The 27094-nt window shown below is 37.0% G+C and overlaps 1 protein-coding gene across 2 annotated transcripts in view; it reads left to right on the forward strand.

Moving 5' to 3' along the window:
* Lgr4 (leucine rich repeat containing G protein-coupled receptor 4) overlaps nucleotides 1-27094 on the forward strand; it is a 93087-nt gene that overhangs the window by 52667 nt on the left and 13326 nt on the right. Inside the window, exons 3-11 of one of the 2 annotated variants that reach the window (XM_078046307.1) lie at nucleotides 12833-12904; nucleotides 14123-14194; nucleotides 20306-20521; nucleotides 21499-21570; nucleotides 23432-23500; nucleotides 24388-24459; nucleotides 24644-24715; nucleotides 25042-25110; nucleotides 26966-27037. In XM_078046307.1, coding sequence (XP_077902433.1) covers nucleotides 12833-12904; nucleotides 14123-14194; nucleotides 20306-20521; nucleotides 21499-21570; nucleotides 23432-23500; nucleotides 24388-24459; nucleotides 24644-24715; nucleotides 25042-25110; nucleotides 26966-27037 — 786 coding nt within the window. The remainder of the gene's footprint in view (nucleotides 1-12832; nucleotides 12905-14122; nucleotides 14195-20305; nucleotides 20522-21498; nucleotides 21571-23431; nucleotides 23501-24387; nucleotides 24460-24643; nucleotides 24716-25041; nucleotides 25111-26965; nucleotides 27038-27094) is intronic. The other variant, XM_078046308.1, reaches the window with a different exon arrangement.

The raw sequence follows: 27094 nt of genomic DNA on the forward strand, positions 1-27094 counted from the left end.
TTTTGTTTTTGTGATATTGGAGATTGAACCCAGGGCTTTATGCCAGGCCAGTGCTTTACCATTGAGCTATATCCGCAGTCTTGATCAGGGAGGTTTAAAATCAAATACAAGATATATGACCACAGAGAGGATTTTCACTTCTCTAAAGCCTCCATGTTCACATTTGTAAATCCATAATAATAAAGCCTATTTCATAGGAGCTTTGTGAGCATTAAATTGAGTACTATGATAAGTTTTTAGCACATAATAAACTCTTCATAAATGTTGGCTGCCCTTATACCTATTTTACCCTAAAGTAATTTCTCTTTGCCAGATTTGAACAATGTTCACTCTTAGCATTAGTTCAGGTAAAGACTATGAAAAAAAAGTTTTATGAATTTAAAATTAATTATTGTCAAATAGCCTTACTGGGTCAATTTAGAGATGGAAAAGTAGCTGACTAAGGTTCTCTTCTGATATTGCACCACCAAGGAATTGTCTTTGCATCCAAACTAGTTTGACTCACTTAACCTCTACTCCCTTGGTGAAGCCTTCTAGATAAACTCCTGTTGACTTCATAAATTTCTCAGAAAAAGCAAAATAGTTCCTCAGTTGCCCTGGTGATGTTTGACAGTTAAAAGTGTTCTTTGGAAGCATTCTCTGGTTTCACTTTGTAGCCCTCTGGTAGGGTGACCCGGTTTTGGATATCTCTGCCCTTGCTGTTGGGATGTGCATAGTGAGGACATGGAGAGATATTTCTTGTCTGATTCACTCATTTCCCTATAATGAGCCATTGGAGAGCTCTCAGATTAGAGTAAGGGAGAAATGGGAAGGCAGCTTGTACTAATTGGGTGCTGGATAGATCCTCCTAAAACATTTTTTTGTTGTTGTTTTTTTGGTTTTAGCCCATAAAACTCCTTAAGCTGTCCTTATTCCCATTTTACTGATGAGGAGAGCCCGAGTTTTTCCTCACTAAAGTTAAATTGCTTGCCCAAAGTCACAGAGTTCATTAATAATGGGGCCTGGTGTTCATCCTGGGTCTGACTGTGTTCCTGTGCATGTAGAGATTGAGGAAAGTCTAACTAGACCATTCATTAATTTGACAAACCTGTCAGGTAAAGCACTGTATTCAGTGTCGAATTAAATGAGGTTCTTGCCTTCAAGGGAGAAGAACAGTATATTCCAGCTAAGGGAGTTCAAAGGAGACGGGAAATTACTTCTAGCAAGAAAGATTAAAGAAGACTTCATCAAAGAGTTGGCATTTCTGGAGAGCCTTGAGGGGTGGTAGGAGTTATTCATAAGGAAATGTGCAAAGATGTGCAAAGGGGCATGAGCAAAGACCATCTGGGTAGTCAAAATATTAGATTTAGTTTGCTGTGTTGAGTCTTTGAAAGCAAGCCTTGGGAAAGACCTGGAAAAGGAATTGGGGCCCAGACTCAGGACCTTTCTTGGCAGAATAATGGACTTTAAACTCTTGAGTGACGGTTGAAGTTTTTTGAGGTAGGAGATAACTTGATCAGATATGGCCTTCAATAAATGCAATTTCATAGGAGCTTGGCGTTGAAAGAGGGCCAACAGATAAATGAAGAAGCCAATAGCTGTAGTCCAAGGAAGAATTATGAGAGTCTGAATTAGGGCAGCTGAGAGGCAATGAGTGGAGGAAAGAATGCCAAAGGGTATACGGAAATAGGATTGAGAGCCTGTCTAAATAGGAAATAGGATTGTGACCTCAGTAACACTTAGAGACCACTAGGAGTTTGGTGAAGCCTTGACAAGATTAGAGACAATACAGAAAGAGGAATTTTTTTCCAGAAAAGAAGAGACTAAATGTGGTTTTAAGTAGATTTGCTAAGTTTGAGTGCCATATGGGCAGGGACTTCTGGAAATATAGGGGTAGACTCCAGAAGAGAGATTAATGAACATAGATTATAGAATTAAGTATCATGGGCATGGATTTGGGAGTCTTTTATTTTGAGGTGATTACTGGAAACATTAAATTGACAAAGCTTGCCAAGGGAGAGAGGGTAGAAGAAAAGGGACGAAGGCCAAAGACAACTCCTTGGGAAGCACTTGAATCAGGGTGTGGGAAGAAGACCAAGTGCCAGAGGAGAACTAGGGCAGAACTCTGCCCCAGGAGCTCTGGGAGAAGAGCTTTGTTTCACAGAGGACTGAGGAATCTAAAGTGACATGCTGGAGAGAGATGCCTGTGGCCAGGCATTGAAAAAAAAGGTCTTGACTTCTCTAAATATTTTTTAGGATCATTTCAGTAGGGTTGTGTGAGTAACTTGGTGGGGGGAAGAAATTTGTCAAGAATCAGATATTTAAAGACTGTTATTTGGAGAGTGGAGAAAGCTTTAGGAATTCACTGAGTTTAAGAGACAGAAACCCAGCTGAGGCATAATAGAGGATTTCTTATTTCTTATAGAAGTATAAGGTCCAGAGGTGGAGTTGAGTTCAAATGATACTGGATCTCAGGGTTTTAAAAAGTTAGGGGAGTTTTCTCATGCTCTTCGTTTCTTAGCTTTGATTGTATCCACTTTGGTTGTCTTTTTGCTTTATTCCCTTCTGTTGCAAATAGTTTGTCTCCTCATAGTAGGAAATATAACATTTAGAAGTACCAAGTACATCTTTGCATCTTGAGACCCCAAATTCATACCTTATATATTCCTCCCTGCTTTTAGCAGAAAACTCCTTGTCAGACTCATGTTGGCCAAGTTTGCCCCCTCTGCCTGTCCTTGACCACTCTTTGTAGGATGCTGTGGGGTCTAACCTGGTTTGTGGATTCATCCTCAAAAAGAACTACTCAGACTGGAGAAATGATTCCCCTAAGAGAGCGAAAGAAACAAGAAGACATGTTGGGCAGAAAGAAAGCCCACTAGACGCTATTGACTGTGCACAGCTGTGGAAAATGTTTGTTAAATTGGGTCAATCTGAAATGAACAAAGACTTGTTGAAGAATAGTTAAGTTTCATTAAAAGACTAGATAATACAAATTGTAAATAGTGGTACCCAACTGGATACATAATTTTGTCCTATAGTGCTCAGCCCAACAGTGGAGGGTAATGAAAGATGTGATGTTCTCAGAATTTAGGCTTGATAAATCAGAATTTAATAAGGGACTAGGGCAAATCAAGCAGGAGAATCAAGCAGTTCACTGTTAAAGTTTTTGACAGGGTATTCAGAAAGTGTAGAGAGGCAAATAAAACCACAGTTTGTTGGTTCAATTATTTATTTAATCAAGGCTGATTATTTGTTCTTTGGCTAAATATAATTGTTGTTATAAGTTAATGACAATGTACTTGATTTTCTACTAGCATGATTAGGTTTTCCAGCAAGGAAATAGGTCAACTCACTTTTTTCATATATTGTCCATTCTTTCTCAGGCTGTGCTTATTCTACAGAATAGTTTAGGGTTTGTTCATCATTTTCCTTTGTTACTACTTCTTAGTTTAGGCTGTATACATATTTCAAAGAAAATCATGTTGGAGATGGTGCGAGAAATGTTTGTATCACAGACACACTTGGCTTTCAAAAAATAATGATAAAATGCAAAAGTGCTTAATAAAAGCTTGGCTTATTTCTCAATATTATAAAGTTAATGGATGCTTAGTTTTAAAAATATGAATGTAGAAAGATATGGAAAAGAGAAGAAGGGTAACCACCCCTTATCTCCCCACTGAGAGAGAACCAAGGATGTCATTTTGTTGAATATTCTTCCAGACAGTCTTGAGTACATGTACAATTTTAAAAATAGAATCTTCTCATATATACCACTATGGTTTGTTTGTCATATTATAATGTTTCCATATTGATGGATCTAAGTTTTACCATCATTTAGTGAATATGTATTATTTTATCATTTGGATGCTTCACATTTTACATAACCAATTTCTTACTGATCAGTATTTGTTTATTATTATACACTTGATCTCAGCCAGAAGGCTAAGAAGTGATGTTTATTTTGTAATTATAAACAGCACTTTTACAAATATTTTTAACCTACTAGTCTTTTTGTATTCATATTGTGTAGTTTTGGTTAACAGCTGAAGTGCTCTTCTCCTAAATTCATTCATTAGGATTAGATTTGACCCTTTATGGTGGAAAATTCCAAATAACAGTGGCTTAAACACACAAAGCTTTGGTTTTTTTTTTTTTTGCATATATATATGAAATCTGCAGCTTGGTGACCAGGAACTACTATTGTGTGTCACAAAGTCAGCAGAGATGTAGATTTTGATATTCTGCTCTGCAGTTCTTTATGTAGAGCTTCCATGTCCAGATCACTATATGACTGTCCATTGCAGCTGTAGCTGTCAAAACCCAATTCTCAGCAATAAGAGGGATAAAGAAGGGAAGAAAGGGGGGTAGGGAATATTTCCCAGCAGCTAGCTTTAAAGAACCCATTTTGAATGTACCATATAATACTTGTGCTTACCTCTCATCGATAGAACAGTCACATGGCATAATTAACAGGGGATGCTGGGAAATAGGACCATTGAGTGGGCATATTGTTGTCTGTACTGAAATTAAGGTTCTATTGCTAGGTAAGAAAAGAAGAATGTTTATTGGTTAGGCAAATAATTAAGGAACTTTTAGCTTCAAGTAACAAAACGCAGTTCAAAGTGACTTGAATAGTAGGAAATGTATCATCTTGCATAACAAAGTAGTTGAACTGTTCTAGGGCTTATTCATGGAATGGCTTAGCCACATCATCTAGAACCCACGTTTTCTCCTTCTTCCTTTTCTGCTGTCCTCAGTAAGTGCTGTATCATGTCTAGTGTCGTTTCTCATAGTGTTTTCAGACAGGATGGTATCCAGAAGAAAAGGGAAGTTAGCTAGTTTAGGCTGAATGCATATTTCAAAGAAAATCATGTCTCCTCATTGAGGAGGAAACTCTGATCTTTCCCCAAAATCCCCAGAAGACTTCTCTAGGATCATAGATCTACCTAGAAACCAGTCACTGTACTGAGACCACCATGATTGTTTAAAGCCAGTTGGTATTTATTCATGGAGCTGAGTCAAGAGGAGGAGGGATATTTGAACAGACTCAGGTCTTCCAGAAAGGTGTGAATGAGTGATTAGTAGATAGCCAATCCTGTGTGCCACATTTTCTTTATACTGTTCACAGCTTAGCCATTTTATACACTCTTCTTTGGTCTTTTTTTTTCCAAATTCATCTTGTAGTCTCTTTAGTCCTTATTCCTTCTCACTGGATTGTTTGCCTTGTTATTTTGTGCCCCAGTGTGGACTTGGCTTCTTGAGTTCATTGACTTTTCTCTAAAGGCAATGCCTATTGTCACAGTTCTATGTGACCTTGAGTGACAGTACATTTTTGTATGGTCACATTTTTTAACTTGAAATGGAAGGAGGGGTTAAGACAAAGGATTTCTTTTCATTTTGAATTTATTGATGCAAGAAACCTTATCAGCCTATATAAAAACTAAATTCCATTGAAGTTTATGATTAATGGATTGTCGTTATGTAGGAGAAAGGAGCTGGGTGTGGTGGCTCACATTGTTAATCCCAGGGATCTAGGGGCTGTGGCGGGAGGATTGCAAATTCCAGGCCAGCCTCAGCAACTTAGTGAGGCTGTCTGAAAATAAAACTTTTAAGAAAGGGCAGTGGGGTTGGGGGGCTACTGGAGATGTGGCAGAATACCCCTAGATTTAGTCCCTAGTACCATAAAATGAATGAATGAATGAGAAATATCCTGGGTAAGCTCAGTACTTCTTTTTTCATGCCTGTGACACTTGGCCTGTGGTAGAAGCTCAATAAATATTTGTTAGTTGATGTTAGTTGTAAAGTGTTTTAAAGCTGTGACATATCATTTCCTCCTATGGGTGGATATTGCATGTGCTTATTGCCAGAGGGAAATGATTAGATTGTTAGGATGACTTTGCTCAGGAATTTTAACTATTGCCAGGGTTTTTTTTTTTTTTTTTTTTTTTTTTGATTCACTTCTAAAATGAAGTCTTCTATGGCCTACCATAACAGAAAGTGGGAGACAAAAAGACCAGTTGGTACAGATGGAACTTTATATTTCTTTGAATTAAATAAGGCTCTTTAATATATAGAAGAGTTCTAAATGGCCTGTATACCAAATTTTGGCAGGAACATATTTTTTTTGTTTAGCATTATTACTTTAGTTTCTGTGCATTTAAATAGAAATATATAATATGGTACATATATGAAATAATCTCCCCCCTTTTCTGCAAAGAAAGACTACCTTGGAAATAAATTTCCTTGATAAGGGTTTATTAATACATGTATATTTTAAAAACATTTCATTTTCACATATACTTTCTTAAGAGTTGTATGGAGATGAAAAGGTTTTCTTGGTATGCAAAGAAATAGGCTAAGAAAGCAAAATGTTGCTAGTTAATCTAGGTCCACTTTGATCTACTGTATCAGATGAGATTTCACCCCAGTAGGAAGAATGTCCAAGGGAACTAGGATGGATGCTATTTAGTTTTTGGCCTTCTTTATTCACTAAGAAAATAACCACATTCTTTGTGCCTCTTAAAATCAGTGGTAGAAAAAATAACACAAAACAGTGTTGTTCTACTTCTAGGACTTACATTATTTTATTTCTAGGGTTTATATTAGAACTTTGGGTAAGCACTTAGAATAGAGAAACTGTATTCTTTTTCCTTATCTGTTAAAAAACAAGAGGAAAACCCAAAACCAACACACATACTTACACACACACACACACACACACACACACACACACACATATGCACATGTACACACAAAGAATGTATGATGATAAGCTTGCCAGGCTATGGCAACAGGATTGTTTTAAGGGTCAAAATAATAGGATAATGAAAATGCAAATGCTAGGCAAATATTCATATTTTTATTATCTGTATTAATACAAAAACTCTAAATGGGAAGCAGTATACCTCTTGAAGTCTTTGTTTTTGGTATAGTTCTGAGCACACAGTAGGCCTTCCCATGTAAATTAGCATATGGCTTAGGATTTATAATAGAAGTACATGTTGTCATGCATTTTGCTCTAGAAAACAGTTATCAAATTTTTGGATCCTGATGATTTCAAAGTATATTTAGCAAAATTACCTCACTCACCTCCTGTTAAATGCTTTCCTGTAGTCCTACTTGTCAGGTTCACTTTGGGAACTGCCTTCTCTGAGGGAAGCATCGTCACGGGCTGGTGGTTGTGCCTGTTATGCTTTGCAGGTAGCATGACGCCGTGGCGATCCACCCACTTGAGGGAATTTAATGGCATCACAGAAGAGGCAGCCCAGACGTGTTTGGGTATGATCTATGATACTTTCATGTGCGTGGCTTCAAAGTAAGTGTAGAAAGAAACAGCCAGGGAGGAGAAGAGGACATTGCTGAGGGGTAGATAAATGTTGATTAGAGAGAGGGGCGGTGCCCAGAGTTCTTTTCAGTGAGGATTTGACAAAATAGCACAATGCCAATCCATCTTGTAGTCACCTCTGCAAAATGAAGGTGAGCACGCAGGGTGGATGGGAAACTGTATGACCTACTGCCAGCCTCTCCATAATGTGATAGGGAAGTTGTCAGCAGTAAAGCTCTCTATTGTTTGTGTGCAAGGCATGTCTCCTGCCTTCCTGTGGCCTGCCTTTGCCTCTCCTCCCCATGTCTCCTTACAACAGCTGCTGGGAGCTACTGAGCTCCCATCTGCTTTTTCCCAACTCAGTGCATACATCTAGTCAGTACTTATATTGTCTTCCTCACTTCCCTAATTCTTGGCTAGAATTCCAACCAAAAGGCTTCAAATAAATTTATGTAACAGACCAGGAAAAAAGAAAGAAAAAACAACCAAATTCAGACATTTCTCAGACTAGTGGTGTATTCTCTGTTTTACCCTTGCCTCTTCTTTCAGTCGCTCCCTGGTGAAGAAATCACGGCCCTGTTGTGTTCATTTCATGAGGATATTAGCTCTCTGACCCAGATTATCTTCTGAAATGTGACTTACTCACTCATATCCACCAGTGACCAGTGTCCTGTGTTTAACCAGCACAGGTTCTGCTTTTTCCCTACAGGAGGGATGACCCATAGAGTATTTCATGTAGTGTATACCTTATACTACCTGAGGATATAATTAAAAATTCTTGCTCCTCAAAGAGCTTATCCTAGAAGGAACCCCTAAGGTGAATCCATAGTTCTTATGAATAATAAACGTTCAGTTTCATACAGACATTATGCCCAGAGCTGCTTGTATCGCATTTCCTATCATGGTTCCCAATCCAGTGGGCCAGTGGTAATCTAGTGGATTGCTACTCCCCTTTCCTCCACCCTTGTCTTCTGTGGTCTTTCTCTATCATTGCCCTCTTTGCTTCTGGGACTATTGTAGCAAGCAGAGTAAAAAGGACTTGTGTTAAAGTAGACTGTGTCACCATCTGAAGTCCCATTAGAGTTGTTTCAATTCTGCATGATCATGTGCAGAGTACCAAGTGTCTTGAGATACTACTGTTGATGTAGACTAGTGTTTCCATGTTTAATTCCTTCCTTACCTCTCCTTTAAAAAAAAAAAAAAATCCTTCCAGCATATGCTGAGAGAAAGTTGTTGCTCTAGCATTTGATACTTTAAAATCTAGTCCTAAGCAGAGTCCCAGTGAGAGGTGCTATGCCTGGGCATCAGCGATCTTGTTCTCACACTCCTGGCACCAGTTGTCTTTGGCAATGGGAAGGATGGCACTGTTGGTCTGTTGGGAATTTCTCCATAATTGCAGGTCAAAGGTCCTAAAGCATGGGTGTGTTTTGTTGGCTTTGGTCTGTGGGGTGAAGGCTATTGATACTCAAACAAGGCTATTAACTTGCCCAAGTTCACTCTGCTCCACCTCTTCTCTCTGGGAATTAATTTCCCAATCTCTTAGAGACACCCCAGAGGCATCTCAGTTCAGGAGGAAGTTGACAGACAGTCACCATCCAGAAAAGAACTGGAGTGCTGGTTCTCCTACTCTTCCCCTGTGTGACTCTTGCTAAGTCACCTAGACTCTTGGGTAGCATGGTTGTTGTCATGAGATGATTAGAATGAGAGAATGTCTATGTACCTACTGTGCCTTATGGTGTCTGTAACCTACTGTGGGCTCATAGTTATTTTTTTTGTGTGTGTGTGTTTTTTTTCCCTTCCAAAGATTTTATGACTTTGTCCCTAATGCTGCTATTTATTCACTTTGCTCTTTCCTGGATCCAGACTTTTAGACATGAAACATCCCCATGATCTACTATAAGAAGTACTGGCTCATAAAACAAACAAAATATTAACAAGGCTCTGGAGGTTGCAGTTGCTGAAGCTGCAGAACCCTTACCAAACTGCTGTTTATTATTCACGAAACACAGCAGTTTGGTAAACTTAGGTAGATAAAGTCCGAAGGCTCCAGCATGTTATGTTTACCCTTGTAAGAAAGTAATCAAAGTAGCGAGTCCTCTTGTGGAGCATTAGAGTTGGCTTGCATTTCAGGATAAGCCTCATGCAGAGAGCTCATTTTGTCATTTATATTAACGATAAGTAGAAGAGAAAGAGAATGTTTTTTGAAGTTACTTTAGTTTTCCCATGGTTTACAAGAGGACAGAGATTTGGAGAAAGGAAGCAAATATTTTGGCTAATGTGGTTAAACAGTCTTTTTTGTTGACAAGTTTAGATAATCAGGTGTTCTGCATTTTGCCACTTCCTTTCTTACTTTATAAAATACTCTTTTTCATGAGCTCAGCACAATACGCTGAACTCCTCAAGGAAAGCCTGTAGACATTAAAAACTATTTAGAGACAAAAAGATAAGAATCCTGGAAAGCCTCAGTCTGTTTATAGTATTTCTTTTTGGCTGGACTCTAACATTTTAACACTGGTCTTTCTGACAACTAGGAGGAGCAGAGTCACATGACTATTTAGGGCCCCGAGAGAAGATGACTACTGCCTCCTAAGCCCCTTATGTTGTGATTTGGTCTTTTAAAATGAGACCTCTGTGTTATAGCTGGAAGCATTATCATTTGAATTTGATGAGTGAGCTTGGGGTGTAGAAATCTTGAGAATGCTTGTACTGTGCATGCACCAAGGTAGTCTGCAGGATTCTGTGGCATTAACATAGTGAACATTTTCTAGGAGGAACTTCTGAGAAAGTGGTTTTTGCTGATGAGTTGACATTGATGGGTGTACCAAATGTGTCAGATCCTTGCCCTGATCATGGAAGCCTTTGTACTTGGCCTGCAAGACTAGTATATGCAAGGAACAACCAGTAGAAAGAAAGCAGCCTACCACCGAATTCATTTATGCACTCCTAAGTATTTACAAATAAGGCATGCTTGTAAGAACTGACATTTTCAAGGAAAGTAGCATTGCAGTTGGGGATTTAAGGGTGAAAAATGAAGTTGCTAGGTGAAGTCGTTAAGAGGTATGGAGGTAAAGCTGGCTGGTTTAGAACCAAAAGGATTTCCCAAGGAGAACTTTTTACATGGAAGCACTAAATGGTTTCTTCAATCTCTTGTTTTATATACAGTGAACTCTGGGAGATACAAGGCCAAGAGACTTTTTAAAAAGTCAACTGAAGCTGGGCTCAATGGTGTATACCTGTAATCCTAGTGGCTCTGGAAGCTGAGGCAGAAGGATCACTAGTTCAAAGCTAGCCTCAGCAAAAGCGAGGCACCGAGCAACTCAGTGAGACTCTGTCTCTATATAAAATATAAAACAGGGCTGGGGATGTGGCTCAGTGGTCGAGTGCCCCTGAGTTTAATCCCTGGTCCACCCACCCCCCAAAAAAGTCAACTGAGACAGAGTAAAACTTTTAAGAGTTTGAGCAAACAATAATTCATGAATTGGGCAGCTGCAAACCAGAAGTGGCTCCATAACTTTACCAAGAGAATGCCAGGGAAAAGATTTTACTGAACAAAAGAAAATATTTGATGGATTTGGGTTAGGCAGTTGCCTTATAAGTTTGTTGGCTGCTCTTGATTGGTTGGACTTTAGGACTGTTTTGAGGGGTTTTGTTTGTTTGTTTTGTTTTGTTTTAATGTAGGCATTTACAAGAAATAGTTCAAGTTTTGCTTATGTTTGCAAATTGAGGAAGGTTTTTGTCACTTAGGAAGGCTAACTGACTTTATCTGCTGATTCCTTGGGCCCACTCTCCTTTTTAATTTCATTAACATGGCCGATGGTATGAAGAAACGCATTGTGAAACCTCAATTATGAGAAGCCTTGAAAGGTATTGGGGAGCAAAACTGATCAAACTGTGTTACAGACATGTATGAATATGCCACAGTGAAATTTACCACTCTGTATAATTAGTATTCTTACACACACACACACACACAGACACACACACACACACACACACACACACACACACACACACACACACCGGTATGAGGGTATGAAGTATAGCACTCAGATGCTAGAATGTCCTTTGAGAAACAAAGTGCGTGGTGAGTCTAGGTAGTGAACCCTGTGCTTAACTTGCAGTGTTGCCTGAGAATTGTTATCCTTGGTCTTGAAGAAATCATTCAGCATGTTTACATTTTTGATTTCTAAGTTGCTTCACTCCATCTCCCATCTTCAGTATATACATCTATGCTAACGACTTTGTTAATGCTAGGGGAAAAGCAGTTTTTATCCTTCCTGAGGCTATTTGCGTTTTTACTGGGTCAAAGCTTCAAGACAAAGAGAGTTTCAGACTTCATCCACTTCAAGTTTTAGGACTGGCAGAGGATCCTTCCTTGGGTTTGTAGTAAAAGGGTGTGTGAGTGCAACAGATTGGAAAAGGGAACCTGAAGTCTAAGGAGAAGATGTTGTGTGCCTGGCCTCCAATTTGCAATTCTCCTGCCTCAACCTCCCAAGTAGTGGGGATTACAGGCAGACATCATCATGCCCTGCCCAAAGGAGGGATTTTAAAGGAGTACTTTGTGACTGTGTGGTCCCAAGATATGAAAAGAGAGAGTTTTTTTGGTTTTTTTTTTTTAGTTGCTTAAAGTTGCTGTTACTCAATCTACCTGTTTGAGAAACTATCCTGACAGAACTAAGAAACTGAGAATCCTGTTTTTGATTATAGGGACATTCAACTATCCCTTTTAAAGTACATGCTTGGAAACCATTTTCTTCATTTAACCTGTTTATAAGTGACTTAAGTGAGTTGCTGCACTGTTTCTAGCATTTTCTTCCTAAGGCCTTCTGTTCAACTTTTCTTCCTATTTCTCTGTCTGTGGCAATGAGAGGAAAAGTGAGTCTCTGTGAATTATGTGCTCAGGTTTCTTACAAAAGGACCCAAAGAATTCCTGTCTTTCCTTACTCTACCCTTACCTCCACTGAAATTTGCCATTTCAAAAAAAAATTTTAAGAAAATATTTACTTGAAAAATATACATATAAGCCTTTATTTGGAAAGCCAAGCTTCCAACAATCTCACATTTTGCACAGAACCTGCTCCTTCGTTATGCTGAGATAACAGGCTGACTTTGCCTCCCGAAGGCATTCTTCCTTGACAGACTGGTTTGCTGTGATCTGTATAAACACTACTGCCTGCTGACTAGTAGTCTGTATTTATGAGGCCCTTGGAAAACACTGTGAGCTGCAGAGAGTGACCGTGAATAGCAAACTTAATTTGGCTTAATGTGTTTTGGCTTGCTTGACCTCACCAGAATAAAAATGTGCCTGCTTAAATTATTGCATTGGAAGTTTAAAAAAAGAATTCTAGAGACACTCATCTCATTGGAAGAATCTTGGGATCATTTTAGCAAAGGTTTAAGTCCATGTTTAATGTCAGATGACTTGAGAAATGTTTAACATAGAACTTTAATCGCAGATTAGGTTATTGTGGTTTCTGAATTTTAAGTCTGAATTACTATTTTTTTCTTTTGCTACTTTTTTTTTTCTAGACAATTGGCTGGCAACGACCTTTCTTTTATCCACCCAAAGGCCTTGTCTGGGTTGAAAGAACTCAAAGTTCTGTAAGTAATGCAATTTTAGAGTTTCACAGCTGGCTGTGTATTTTCTTTCTGCATAGTCAACATGCTTGGAGCTAGGTTAAGCACAGTTTCTTTTAGTTCAGGATTAAAAGATTTAAGGAGTGGCCAATGGTTAGTATGGGAGGCTAGAGATTGATTTAGGCAAGTTTAAGTCTAGATAACGAAAGTTAAAACTCCAAACAATAGGTATTCTGACCTCTAGTATATTACAGTTGAATATTTGACTTTATGTGTTGCTAACGTATTGAATCAAAATTTATGGATAGGCTTCATTTCTACTTACTTTATAGCTACAAGATTTCTGAATTAGCCAACCTTAAAGGGAAAGGGATTTATAAGAACTTCAAACGTTAAAATCATTTTAGAGCTGAAGGAGTTGAGATACCCATGATTTATTGAGCCAGGAAGGGATTAGGAAATAAATTCCTTACAGTGGTCAGTAGCTTGGAGTATGGCAGATTGAGAAACAGGTGAACTGACTACCCCCACTTCTCCCATTTTCCCTACAACCTTGCTGGTCAAGGTCACCAGGCCCCTGGTCCTGTGAGCTAGGTGGGTCCTTTCTCTCTTCTCTTCTGTGGTTATGATTCATGTCAGGCAGTCATTTTATTCATGTGACAGGAATGGTTTTAGGCAAAAATTACAAAGGATTTTGTTTTCAGTATGGATAAATGCCTCTGATCTCCAGGCCCTGATTAAGGCTGTATTTCTGCCCGACCCTATGGCACTGATAACATCTTTGGTAGTCCCTGTATCAGGTTTTGCTCCTCTCCTGGCAAAATAGGCTTTTCCTAATGCTCCTGTTTCTGGGTTCTGCTTTATTCCAGTTTGAAAGGCATTAGGGATACCATTGGGTTTGCTTATTACACCTCCCAATTAACTTCTTATACCTCCCAATTAACATTAACCATACCTAGGATGATGAACATTAACTAGGGTGCCTTTATTATCAGAAAGGAAAAAAACAAAACAAAACCCTGGAAATGTGGATTACCCTGCAGGACTACGTTAGGAGGTGGCTTGGGATAGCAGCATTAAGTATCATTTCTGGCTTTACAACAAATGCTTCTTGAAATTTTGCACTTCTCTTATACTGGGTGCTTTCTGCCTCCACCCTGCTCCATTTGGTGCCGTTGGAAATATTTTTGAGAAAAAAAAGGCTCCAATTTTTCTCATCACTAACTAAAGATTTTCTTCCAGAACTCTCCAGAATAACCAGTTGAAAACAGTACCTAGTGAAGCCATTCGAGGACTGAGTGCTTTGCAGTCTTTGTAAGTAATATTTTGGTTTTCTGCATTCCTGGATTATTAGGAAACCACTCTGGTTGTTAAATGTGTGAAGAATTGGAATCCCAAGGAAAGGGGAGATTTATCCTCTCCTCTAGGATAAAAATGGGTATGACCAGTTGCTGTTATGATGTTTTTATAACATCCTTGGTGAGGGAAAAAGGAGGTGGTGTGGTTTACCTCCTTTCTTCTCAGAGGCTGAGAGAAAGCTGCTGGGTGTCCTTCCATGAACTGTGTGCATGGCTAGTGGTCGCATCTCTTTGGAACCAGAATTAAGTGTGTCTAGTGTTTTGTACCCTGATAGTCACAGTGACATTTCTGTTCCAGGTGGTAATGATCATCAGAACAAATTAATCATAGTTCCTTCCTGTGAACATACCAAATCCATGTTGGTGTCACTTAATTGCCTGAGCTGCCTCCTTTCCAGGTTTTTCCTTTTTGAAAAAAAAAAAAGTTGAGTGTTTATGTGGCATGTTCTAGGTTTTAAGTCTTGTTTCTCCTTGTACAGGTACAAATTTTAAAAGCGTTTTCAAATAGCACTTTGTTATTTTTTTCATTCTTTATACATAAAACATTTATTTTTTTATATAAATTGTAAGTGCTTCTCTTGCATGACCAGTAATGAGCAGATGACTATAAGGAGAACTTTAAATAACTTGTCCAGCATCACATAGCTTTTAGGGATGGAGTAGGGGTTCAAAACCAGATAAACCTGTTTCAGAATTCTAATTAATATGAACTTTTGAGATATTCTAGTAGCTTATGGGAGGTGAATATGAAAATAAAAATATGTACTAATAAAATATATGTTGTAAAAGTTAAACTTTAAATAGTATCTGTCATAAACAAGGAATATCCAAGGTTTTGGCCATGTAATTTCTAGTTCAAATAGAAGTTTAAGATAGAGTATATTAAGTAGTTCACTTTACAAAAAAAAGGCAAGAGGGTAAGTTCCAAATGGACTCTTCAAGTGAATTTCTTTACAGAATAATTATTTTGCTGAGTCTATGCTCTCTTTTACCTTAGGCAGATATACAGAGAGGGAGCTATCTGATCTCCCACAGACCTGAATTTAAGCATTTTAAATAGTTTTTGTTTTCCTTTGCTTTTAAAAATTCACTGGGGGTTGGAGTACTGAGGTTTGAACTCAGGGTCACACAACCACTGAACCACATCCCCAGCCATCCGCCCCCCACCCCACACACTTTTTTTTAAAAAATTTTATTTATAGAGGAACTTTGCCATTGCTGAGACTGGCTTTGAATGTGTAATCCTCCTGCCTCAGCCTCCCAGGCTGCTGGGATTATGGCGTGTACCACTGTGCCTGGCTCCTTAAATTCATTTTATTTGAAACCTTTGCATGGAATTATAATTTCCCAATACTTAAATGATCCAATTCTCAGTATTTGATCTAATTTGAAAGCAAAAATAGAACTAAAATCTCATTTTCCATTTTGGAACAGAAGAATTACCAAAACAAAACCAAAAAAATCCCACTGAAACTGAAAACATACAAATAGATTCTAATTAATGACCAGTAAGTATATTAAAATGTATGTGACATTTATTAATAATATAGATGATTTAAAGTGTTATTTTTCCACAGAAAACATAGGTTTCCCCATTTAAAACAACATTTTAAAAAAGCATAATGTGCTCATCATTTATTGAGTGGCTTGCTTAGTTTAAATTATCTCCTTTCCAGCCAGTGGTACATGCCTGTAATCCCAGTGCCTTAGGAGGCTGAGGCAGGACAATCAAAGTTCAAGGCCAACTTTAGCAACTTAGCAAGATCCTAGTACCCCCAAATAAAATAATCTCCAAAATTGCGATGGAGGTAAGGAGTGGACTCAAAACAAACTTTTTGTTATTAAAGGCACCAGTCTGTTTTCATGTGTGGTAGAAACTGAAGGAGCTACTGCTATGTGTCAGTACTATTTTATATAAGAAGGAAGTGATCGTGGACTTGTTAGCCTAGTGGTCACAGTGGTCAAGTTAGATATTATTGAAATTCTCTTGTGGTGTAAAACCATCTTATCAGCACTTGAGTCAGTTTGAAAATCTGATCTTCAGACCTGAATTACATGAAAGATTTCCTTGTGGTTTTGAATAGTGCTTAAAAAGAACAAAGTTCATTAGGGGTTGAAATCGAACAGAAGTGGTTTGATACAAGCTATGTGCTTGTGATTTTTATAAAATCTGATAGTGAATTGTTGGTATTAATAAAAAGATAGCATAACAGCTATACTAAAGCCACATAGCTATAGAATTACCTGAACAGGATATTAAAATGACACATCAGAATTAGTTCCACCAGAAGTTTTTCTTTATATTAGATCACATTTATATTGAATATTAAAGCATCTCAAAGATTAAATTTCTTGTATTTTCCTTAATAATTTTAAAGTGTTTTAAACTATATTTAAATTATTGTTAAGTTAGAAGTAGAGAGAAAAAGAAACCTTTGATTACACAGGATTTATTGATAACATAGACTTTCAACCTAAATATATGCATATAGGATTTTTTTACTGTAATTTCATCTGAGACAAGATTTTTTTTAATGATTTTTTTAGTTGTTGATAGACCTTTATTTATTTATACATGGTACTGGGAATTGAACCCAGTGTCTCACATATGCCAGGCAAGTGTGCTACCACTGAGCCACAGCCACAGCCCAAGACAAGATTTTTTTTTAAATGTTTGTTTGAAATGTAAAATAGGCTTTTGAGAATAGGGAATAGGAACACATTTTCCAGATAAAAATAAGTCAGGGTTAATACCATGTCATCCTTCTCATAATAAAATTGTACTTAAAAGTAATAGTTGTCTCTTACTGTATAGAGTGTGAGTAGTAGAATACACTAAAAAAGCTCCTGTAATATCTCCAGTTTATGAGATATAATGCTATTTAGCACCTTCTAAAGGAATTGATTATAATATTATTTTGGTCTGTTAGGATGAATATTAATAGTGCAGGTCATTGGTACCAAGCCAGGATTCCAAGACAGTTTTTCTCTGAAGCATTGATCTCAGTGTAAACATGGGCTCTTAAATTTATGGGTGTGTCTCCAATGCCCACATGTGAATTGAAGTGCATGTATTAACCTTTTGAATCATTTCCACAAATCCTTTTTCTTATTTAAGTTTTTCCATCATTTTTTATTTTAACTTATGTGCAAGTTTACAGTTTGGGAAAATTTTTGATACATGGAAAACTGTGTCTTTTTCTTATTGTTGTGTTATTATTTTGTATAGAAAATAGTGTCATCTCAGCTGGATGTGGTGGTACACACCTGTAATCCCAACCACTCTGGAGGCTGAGGCAGGAGGATCTTGGGTTCAAAGCCAGCCTTGGCAATTTAGTGAGGCCCTAACCAATTTAGTGGGACCCTGTCTCTAAATAAAATAGAAATAGGGCTGGGGATATGGCTCAGGGGGCAAGTGCCCCTGAGTTCAATCCCTAGTAACCTCTTCCCCCCACCCAAAATAGTGTCATCTCTATCTTTGCTCAAAAATTCACTTCATTATCTTATTATAAGTTAAAGCTATCCCTTTTCTTTGATGGTTTGGCACAGAATTCACAGGAAGCATAGTGTATATAATACTGGATTTATGTTAGAAAGGTATGGACAACTTTCTTTATTAGAGTGTTTTACCATATCTTAATAAAACACTTTTATAGAAAAGACTTAATTTCTTGGACTTAATGTATGTATTTTGGGGTACTTTGCTTATTGTTTTATTGATAGGATTATGTGTGTGTGTGTGTGTGTGTGTGTGTGTATACATATATGTATTATCATCAATATGATTAAAATAAGCAATTTAAACTTTTAAACTGCTATAACACTAAAAAATTGTAATTAAAAGACAGTCCAATCCCCTTGCCTGACCTATAAGGACCTGCATAATCTGGAACCTACTTGTGTCCCCAGCACTGTCCCACCAGGCTCTCTACTCCCTTGTTCCTGCCTCTAATCTCTCTGACCTGGGAGTTACTGGATCTCACCAAGCTGGTTTCTGCCTTTGCCTTTTACCTAATATTCTCCATGCCAGTTCCTGCTTCCACTTGTTTTTGTGTGTTTTTTAGGTCTCTTAAAGATGCTTTTCCTGACAAAGTACTTTTATTTTTTTAAGTTGTAGATGAACCAAGTGTCTCACATGTGCTAGGCAAGTACTCTGCCACTGAGCCACAACCCTAGTCTGACAAAGTACATTTTAAGTAGCTTCTCTCCCCATTAGCATCCACCCATCTTTATCTCTGCTCCCTGTTTATTTCATGGCACTTGGGAAACACTCCTTGTTGGTCTCATGGGGACAGGCCTCTGGCCTATGTGTTCACCATTTTATCCTGTGTGTCTAACAAGATGCTCAATTTAAATATGTTGAGTTGCAGATAATCAAATTAGCTACAAGTATAATTTAGTTACATTATATGGTTAATTTGTGTGATTATATGTTTAGTGTCTCTTCTTAAGAATGGAAGCTGCCAGGAGGTTGCAAATTATATCAGTGTGTTTGAACACATTCCTATCTATTCATTAAAGCGTATCTCCTAAACAACTCTGTAACCATTACTTTGCCAGTCTGTTATATAGAGGATAAGGGTTCCTTTTCAGGGCTAAGTTCTAGAAAGCCCAAGGAATATACCAGTCTAAAAATCTTTGTTGCTAGACAGATTCTTAAGGCAGCTACTCAGTTTCCTATGCCCCCCCCCCCCCCGCCACCCCGCTTCTAGTGCTCTTTAGTTCTCTTGACTCTATCAGAAGGAAAGTGTCTTTCAGATACTCACCAGGATCAGTGATTACTAATTCCTGCTACTTCCTACCTCTGGGAGAGAGAATGAATCTGGGGTTTAGGGCAGTAGTAGGGTGCAGGATCCCAGAATTGACCACAGGAAAAAGGGACAATTATGGCAGGAAGTGAAGTTGGAGTAGGATGACAATCGGAGACACAAAAAAACTCTCTAAAACTTGGAATTTACAATTTCAGTTGCCAGTCTCCATCTTTTTAGAAATATACTGTCAGTTTGAGTTTTTATCAGTTTTTTCTGTTCTCTAATTTTGACAGAAAAATCCAAAGCTGTGAAGCATGAATGTAAGTGATGAACATCAACAAGGGATTTGTGAGGAAAGTTGTGATCTGCCTGGCACAGACTGTCCCTCATCATATTAATATTAATATCAGGTTGTTTTTGTGTTGAAAAGTGATTATTCCACCAATTATAGCTGGTTGTGCCAAAAACACCACTTAGGACCTACTTTCCAGAAATTTGCAGATGGGGACTTAATTTTAAGTATGAGTAATCCTATTAGTAAGGTGTTCCTTAATTCCAAAATTTTTGGAAAAACTGAAGTTTTAAAGTCATAGTAACATCAATTAGAGGAGCTGCTTAATTTTTTCCTGTGGACAATTTGACCTTTTTTAAAGTAACTGTTAATTTTGGCAAACTAATTTTTCAAAAGGATTTAGTGCTAAGAGAAGAAGAGAAGTTGCTTTGCTAAAATGTGACACATTTTTAACTTGTCTGGTGGTAATAAGTAAGGGTAATAGAGAATCTGTTGAGGTGGTTTATTGCTATTTAAAAAATTATAAATATTTTCTAATTTTTCCCCTTTGATCCCAAATCAGAGTAGCAACTAAACTTTATAATATTATTTACAATGTAACATTGAATGTAAAGTAACTTATTTGCTAGCTTAGTTTTTATTCTTGGTTTCCTGTATCTTGATATTGTATACTCTGAAATTCAAGTTCCAACTTGAGCATGTGAGAGTTTTCTTTCTTTCTTTTTCAAAGTATATCTTTCTCTTAAAAAGTGACTTCTTAGCCAAAGAGAATTGAAACATTTCCATTTGGATACATCACTCTCTCACCAAGAAAGGGAAAGAACTGACTTTTATACATGGTCTTGGAAAAGGTATCAGATTCTCTAGAGGTCTTCTAGTGACAGTGAAGAAGTAAGGGATTTTATGTCTTTGGTCATTTTGATTACTCCTTTTCATTTTGAAAGCTCTGAGAATTGTCTGAATCAGATCAACTCCATTTCACTAGAATTTGTTATTGAACGTGGTGGTTGTTTGTTTCTATCAGGCGTTTAGATGCCAACCATATTACCTCAGTCCCCGAGGACAGTTTTGAAGGACTTGTTCAGTTACGGCATCTGTGGCTAGATGACAACAGCTTGACAGAGGTACCCGTGCGTCCCCTCAGCAACCTGCCCACCCTGCAGGCGCTGACCTTGGCCCTCAACAGAATCTCCAGCATCCCTGACTTTGCCTTTACCAACCTGTCAAGCTTGGTGGTTCTGTAAGTATTCATCCTTTTTTTTTTTTTTTTTTTGTAGTTGTAAATGGACATAATGCTTTTATTTTATTTGTTTATTTTCATGTGGTGCCAAGAATTGAACCCAGTGCCTCACACATGCTGGGCAAATGCTCTGCCATTGAGCTGTAGCCCCAGCCCTGTTCATTCCTTTTAATACCATATGTTTTGTTAATTTCAAAACAAATTTCTTGTGAAAAGTTATTTTGAAAGTATTCACAGATTCTGCTTCTGAATAGTCAGTGTTTGGACCAGCTGCTGTTTTGTTAAAAGGTGATGACTTTCTGAAATATAAAATAGGAGAATTCAGAGTATTAATATCTGGTAATGGCTATTGAATGTTCCTGATAGAAATGGTCCTTTGTAATCACGAGAGAAAAAAATTAGGTCACTTAGCAAACACTCATACAGCTTTTGTTTGTGTCCCCAAAGTGAATTTATTTATTCTTCTTAAAAGAAGTGAAATCATTATGTGATGTTCACAGAAATAAGTTCCAAGGTTATTTCATATTTTCCCAGCTTTTCTATTCATAGAGTATGTGATTTTCTGTGTTTTTAATCTTTGAATACTCAGATATAATAAAGTGGCATTTAAAAAAAAAGTCTGTTTACAGACCTCACTGATATAAACTTATATGCTTCTTCCATATCATCAAAATTTGCTTCCTGCAAATTGAGCTAATCAAGACTGTTATTTCGATGTTGATATTAAATAATATTTAGTATGTGTATCATTTTTCCATTAGAGACATTTTCCTTTTCTATTGGTGTTCTGTGTTCAGTGAATACATGCAATGTAGATAAAAAGATACATAACCAATTATGTTTTCCATAGACAAGTGTTGAAATATTTAGCTATACGATTCCTTTAAGTCATCCCAATTTAGACTTATGAAACAGTTATAATAGTTGCTACTGGGAGATGTGAAAGTCCCATTTTGATGCTTTTTTTTTTTCTATAGGCATCTTCATAACAATAAAATTAAAAGCTTGAGTCAACACTGTTTTGATGGACTAGATAACCTGGAGACCTTGTAAGTATATTCGCTTATTGGGGAGTCACACTGTGATATCAACAGTGCAATTATATGTTTCACTACAGAAAAAAGATGCTGTTCTTGAGTCAATCCATTATCAATTTGTTTTAATACATGACTAAATTCTTGCCATCAAATAACCTGGTTATGAATCTACATTTATGATTAAAAGTATAATTACATGTGTACTTCATGCCTCTATTCCCAAAATATGTATTAAAAGCAGTTCGATATGGAGAGATTTCTCTTTCCAAAAATGTTGATTTTGTTAAATTTATGATGGTTTTGGAACTCTGAGGCTTCTAAAATGAATTCTAGATAGTTTTGTTGTTGTTTTTCCCCAGAATCTCAGTTGCCTTGCTAGTTGTTTACAGTGGATTTGAATATTGTATCTGCTTTCACATACTACAGTGTAACAAGTTAAGGTTTTGTATTTTGCATACCATAGTCTTGTTGTTTCCACTAGCTGTAGTGTTCAGGATTGTGCCTGTTTTAGCTGTGCATCATACCACTACTTATCTAACAGACGTTGTGCCGCTGTGTGTAATTGAGAGTAGAATGTTTATTTTTATATATATGAGTACATTTATTTCCTATTCACAGATAACATAATATTTGTCATTGTGATGTAGTAAATTGATTCAGAAAATATCTCAATTGGATGGGCGAGTGAAGCCTGATTGAAATGTTTAGGTTTGTAGTGTTTTGTTTAACCAGAATTTCTGGTTAAGTGTCAGTGGCTGAGAAGACTTCAGATCTTACAGGATCCTATTAATCCACCTTATTCTCTAAACATTGAAAAGATAAGACATCAATGTATATTTTAAAGTTCAGCATTCTCAAGAAGATAGATCCAAATTCAAGCCTCCTTTGCAAAGTGTAATTTTTGGTGTGACAGAAAGGATAATGTGTAGACCATGTGTGCTATTCAAATTTATTAAAATTAAATCTCTTCTTCCCAGTTAGTTTAATTTTTACTTGTTATTTTCCTTCTGTGAAGGAAAACAAAATAGTTCTCCAAGGAGCTGGGCTTTGAATTTTATTTTGCTCTCATCCTGCAATCAACCATGTGAATCATGCCTTCCTGCTCTTTATGTTAAGAGAAATTGAAATGTAAACATGCTAAGAAGTAGACCTTTTATTATAGACTACTATGGTTTATCTTGCTACTAATTAATATAACATTTTAAATAATTTATAACCTGTGTAAGGACAATAATAATGTGAATCAATATACCCTGGTCCTTCTGGTTATTCTTCTCTTAAGTCCTTGTGTTGACAATGGAGCTGAAATCAGCTCCCAGATACCAGAATTTCAGGAGGCCCCTCAACTCCAAATGGAAGCCTTGCTTTCATGCTCCTATCTTTCATCTACAAATGGACACTTTGTAAATTCTATTGTATAGTGAATTTTCTGAAAAGTATCATTTGTATGATTTGCTTTTTAATCCTCCAGTGTTACATGATTCTAAGAATTCTTCTTATAAACATCATAGAAGAAGCATTTGGTTTTTTCTAGTTAACATTTTACAATAAGGTGTAAACATAGTTAAGGTTCTATAGGGTTTTGAATGACAATATGGTTGGTGGAGAAATATTATTAATCAGAGGTTGTGATCTTTTATACACACACACACATATTTTTAGCTGTTGATAGACCTTTATTTTATTTATTTATATGCAGTGCTGAGAATCAGACCCAGTGCCTTACACATGCCAGGCAAGTGCGGTACTGCTGAGCCACAACCCCAGCCCCAGAGGTTGTGATTTTTTTTAACGTAGGTTTGTGCCAAACTTTCTTATAAATTGTGACCATTTTTCACTATTGCTACATATTTTCTACCTTTTTTTTTTTTAGGGACTTGAATTATAATAACTTGGAGGAATTTCCCCAGGCTATTAAAGCACTTCCTAGCCTAAAAGAACTGTGAGTATTGCTTTGTGTATTTTATGTCTTAATATCTCTAGAACTTGCCATTTAATATTCTAACAATGAGATTTTAGAATGTCTTTGTCCTATTACATATATCCATAGCACACATCCAAGCACATGTATACTCATACAGATCAGATTATGTTGGCTGGTATAACTGTTTTGAGCAGATTGCTATATCAGTTTAGATTCTGTTGCTGAAACAAAACAGTATGATCTCTGCCTTTTTGGAAGCTTAGAGTCTTAGTCTCATTAGGAAGGCAGACAATGGAAGACAGATAGATAGCTGTTTCTAGGTAGAAATTAGTGTTGAATGAGTAGGATAAATCAATCAATCTAGAAAAAGACCTCAGTGAGGCTTGGGGTCATTGGAAAAGGCATCACTAAAGCAAAGAAATTTGACCAGACTTGAAATAATGAAAATATTTAAATAAATGAAAGGCATAAAGGAGAATTTTGGATGTTGGGCTTGTCATGAGCAGAAATAGAAATAATGTATATAGATATCATAATAGAGATTGTGTATCATGAGTTGACATCTAATAGCCTAACATGCATTGCCTAAAGACATATTGCAGGCTACAATAAGAAAGATTTGGGGACTAGAATGTCTTATGATTCTCATAGCATGATGTTCTTTAATGATGAAACAATATATAAATGTATATGAGGGACCAGATAGATTCTAGGCAAGCAGTGGGTTTAAGAGGAATTAGGTAATAGATGAGGTGGAATTAATTCAGATTTCCCACTTTCTTGAAAATGTTTAAGTAGCGGTTATCAGTAGTATTTTATGTAATGCTGAGCAGCATTAGATACTCAAGTTTTAACTTACTTCACAGGCGATACAGATTTCAAATGTTTTTCTCTTATCTTTTTAGGGGATTTCATAGTAACTCTATTTCTGTTATCCCTGATGGAGCATTTGGTGGTAATCCACTCTTAAGAACTATGTAAGTATTTTTGAAAGTTTCTTTTAGAATAAAATCATGCGAATCTGTGTCTGTACCTAGTCAAACATCTAGATGAAGAATGAAAATTCAGGCTTTTAGGTACACATACATTGTGAACATAGATTTAGTATTAGAATGCTGGTGAACATATGAAAACTTGACTTTTTCTGGGATTTTGTTACAGACACTTGTATGATAATCCTCTGTCTTTTGTGGGGAACTCAGCATTTCACAATCTATCTGATCTGCATTCCTTGTAAGTATTATGCAAGTTTAAAACATACCTGAATATTTGTACAGTTCTTTTAATGGAAAAAATTTTTATTATTGTAGCTTCAAAAAAAATCTTTTATTTTTTCCCCTCTTGGGCAGAAGTCCAAAGAATGACTCTGAAAATTTATAGTGCTTCTTATTGATGTGAACGCTTGACCAAATTATCGTACTTTCAAGTAACATAAAGAGATGAAAGTAGCTGGTTTTTAGATAGTACTTTAATTTTAAACTCTTTAAAAAGATATAATGAAAATATTATGATGAAAACTATTTTATTTTGAATTACTTTCTCCCCTCCCAATTTCTCAGAGTCATTCGTGGTGCAAGCAAGGTGCAGTGGTTCCCCAATCTGACTGGAACTGTCCATCTGGAGAGTCTGTAAGTTTGGTTCTTTGAAGAGGGGTTGGGCCAAGATAATACTGCAAGGTGGCTAGCAGAGTGCCATTGCTTTTTAGTGACCATGATGGGTTTGTGCTCATTCTCCAGATTCCCTTTGTGACTATCATGCACAGAGATGGATGTTTTGGGTTTGGGGTCAGTCAACTCAGACAGAATTCAGCTCTAGGACATATAGCATGTCCTGTCAGATTCCATTCATCTCAGCACCATTTCACCCCTGACCTGCAATATTAGCAACAGAAATGAAGAGAAAAGATCAGATATTAGAACATTACAGAAGAAGAAATAACAGGAACTGGTGATTGCAAATGGGAGCATATAAAGGAAGGAGAATAAGAATAAGAGAATAAGCCTACTATGTGGATAGAAGATCTGAAAGTCTCACTGAATATATAAGACCGTTATAAGGTGCCAAAGTAGAAGCAGTGCTTTAGAAATTCAGAAATGGGATCAATTAGTGTACACCATCCAAGAAGGTTTCATGGGGGAGGTAAAGTGTTTGAAAATTGAATATGTCAGATTTCTCAGAGCTAGGTCTTTTATTTCGAAAGACAGAATTCAGTAAAACTGGGAGTACCAAGGATATTTTCAGGAATGGCCTGTAGATGATCAAACATGGCTAAGAATTACATGTTTATAATGTGATGAAGTATGTTATAGAGAGATTTGGAAAATTGTTTTGGATCAGATTTTTAAATGACAGACCTTGAACACTGAACATTTGGTTATGGCAGAGTTTCCCTGTGAGTGTCTGTGAATGTAAGGTTACAAGGTCATCTAACTCTTGCTCTCAGCCCTTCAGATGAGTGGTGGGGTTGGGGTGGGGCAGCTGAAGTAGCTAGGCTCTCTAACTATGGGAGTCTTACCATGGTGTGCCATATGAACATTATGATTTTCACATGTGCCCAGACAAAAAATAAAAATAAAAGAAAGTTGGGTGGTCCTGAGATAAGGAGTTTTAACTTGACCCACAATGCAGTTTGCTGGTATTGAGAAGGTTTGAGCAAGGCAAGGAGAAAAGACTAGAGATAGAACAGTTAACTTTTAATGGAAAAAGAAAAGAATTTATTATTGTAGCTTCAAAAAAAAATCTTTTATTTTTTCCCCTCTTGGGCAGAAGTCCAAAGAATGACTCTGAAAATTTATAGTGCTTCTTATTGATGTGAACACTTGACCAAATTATTGTACTTTCAAGTAACACAAAGAGATGCACATGTGCAACTGTGAGACTCCAGATCTTCAGTCACTGGAGTTGCCCCAGGACATATAGTATGGTTTATCAGATTCCTTCATCCCTCTCAGCAACATTTCACCATTGATCTGCATAGTAACAGTAAAAATGGAGAGAAAAGGTCAGATTCTAGAACACTACCAAGAATCAACAGGAACTGTTGATTGCAAATAGTAGCATAGAAAGGGAGGAAAGTAAGAGACTACTTCAGAATGCTGAGCCAGGTTGACTCAGTAGAAACAACATTTGGGGTAGGATACTAAGTTGATTTTAAATGTGTTGGTTATGAGAAGGTGACAAAACTTACAGGTGATTGAGGCCAGGGTGTGACTGTGAGTTCAAGTTTTTCTCTTGGTCTATCTGGGAAATCAAGCCCATCATCTGGACAATATTAACATCATGTGTCACAAGCTTTTTTTTCATTTTTTCTGAAGATGATGTCAGTATTGAGGGTTAATTCACCTTCTTACCTGCTTAATTTTAAGAGGTAATTAATTAGGCAGTGGAATGCAAAGTCTCTATCCATATGTGAATATGTAGGTATTTATTTTGCTTATTATCCTGACTTGGATTATTTCTTAGATGAACAATGTTTTTCCACAGGACCTTGACAGGTACAAAAATAAGCAGCATACCTGATAATTTGTGCCAAGAACAAAAGATGCTTAGAACTTTGTAAGTTATATCCCTCTCCCCACCTTTCTTTTATGTACTTTACAAATGTTTAGTTTT

The sequence above is a fragment of the Ictidomys tridecemlineatus genome, chromosome 4 (genome assembly GCF_052094955.1).
Source record: "Ictidomys tridecemlineatus isolate mIctTri1 chromosome 4, mIctTri1.hap1, whole genome shotgun sequence".
Lineage (NCBI taxonomy): Eukaryota > Metazoa > Chordata > Mammalia > Rodentia > Sciuridae > Ictidomys > Ictidomys tridecemlineatus.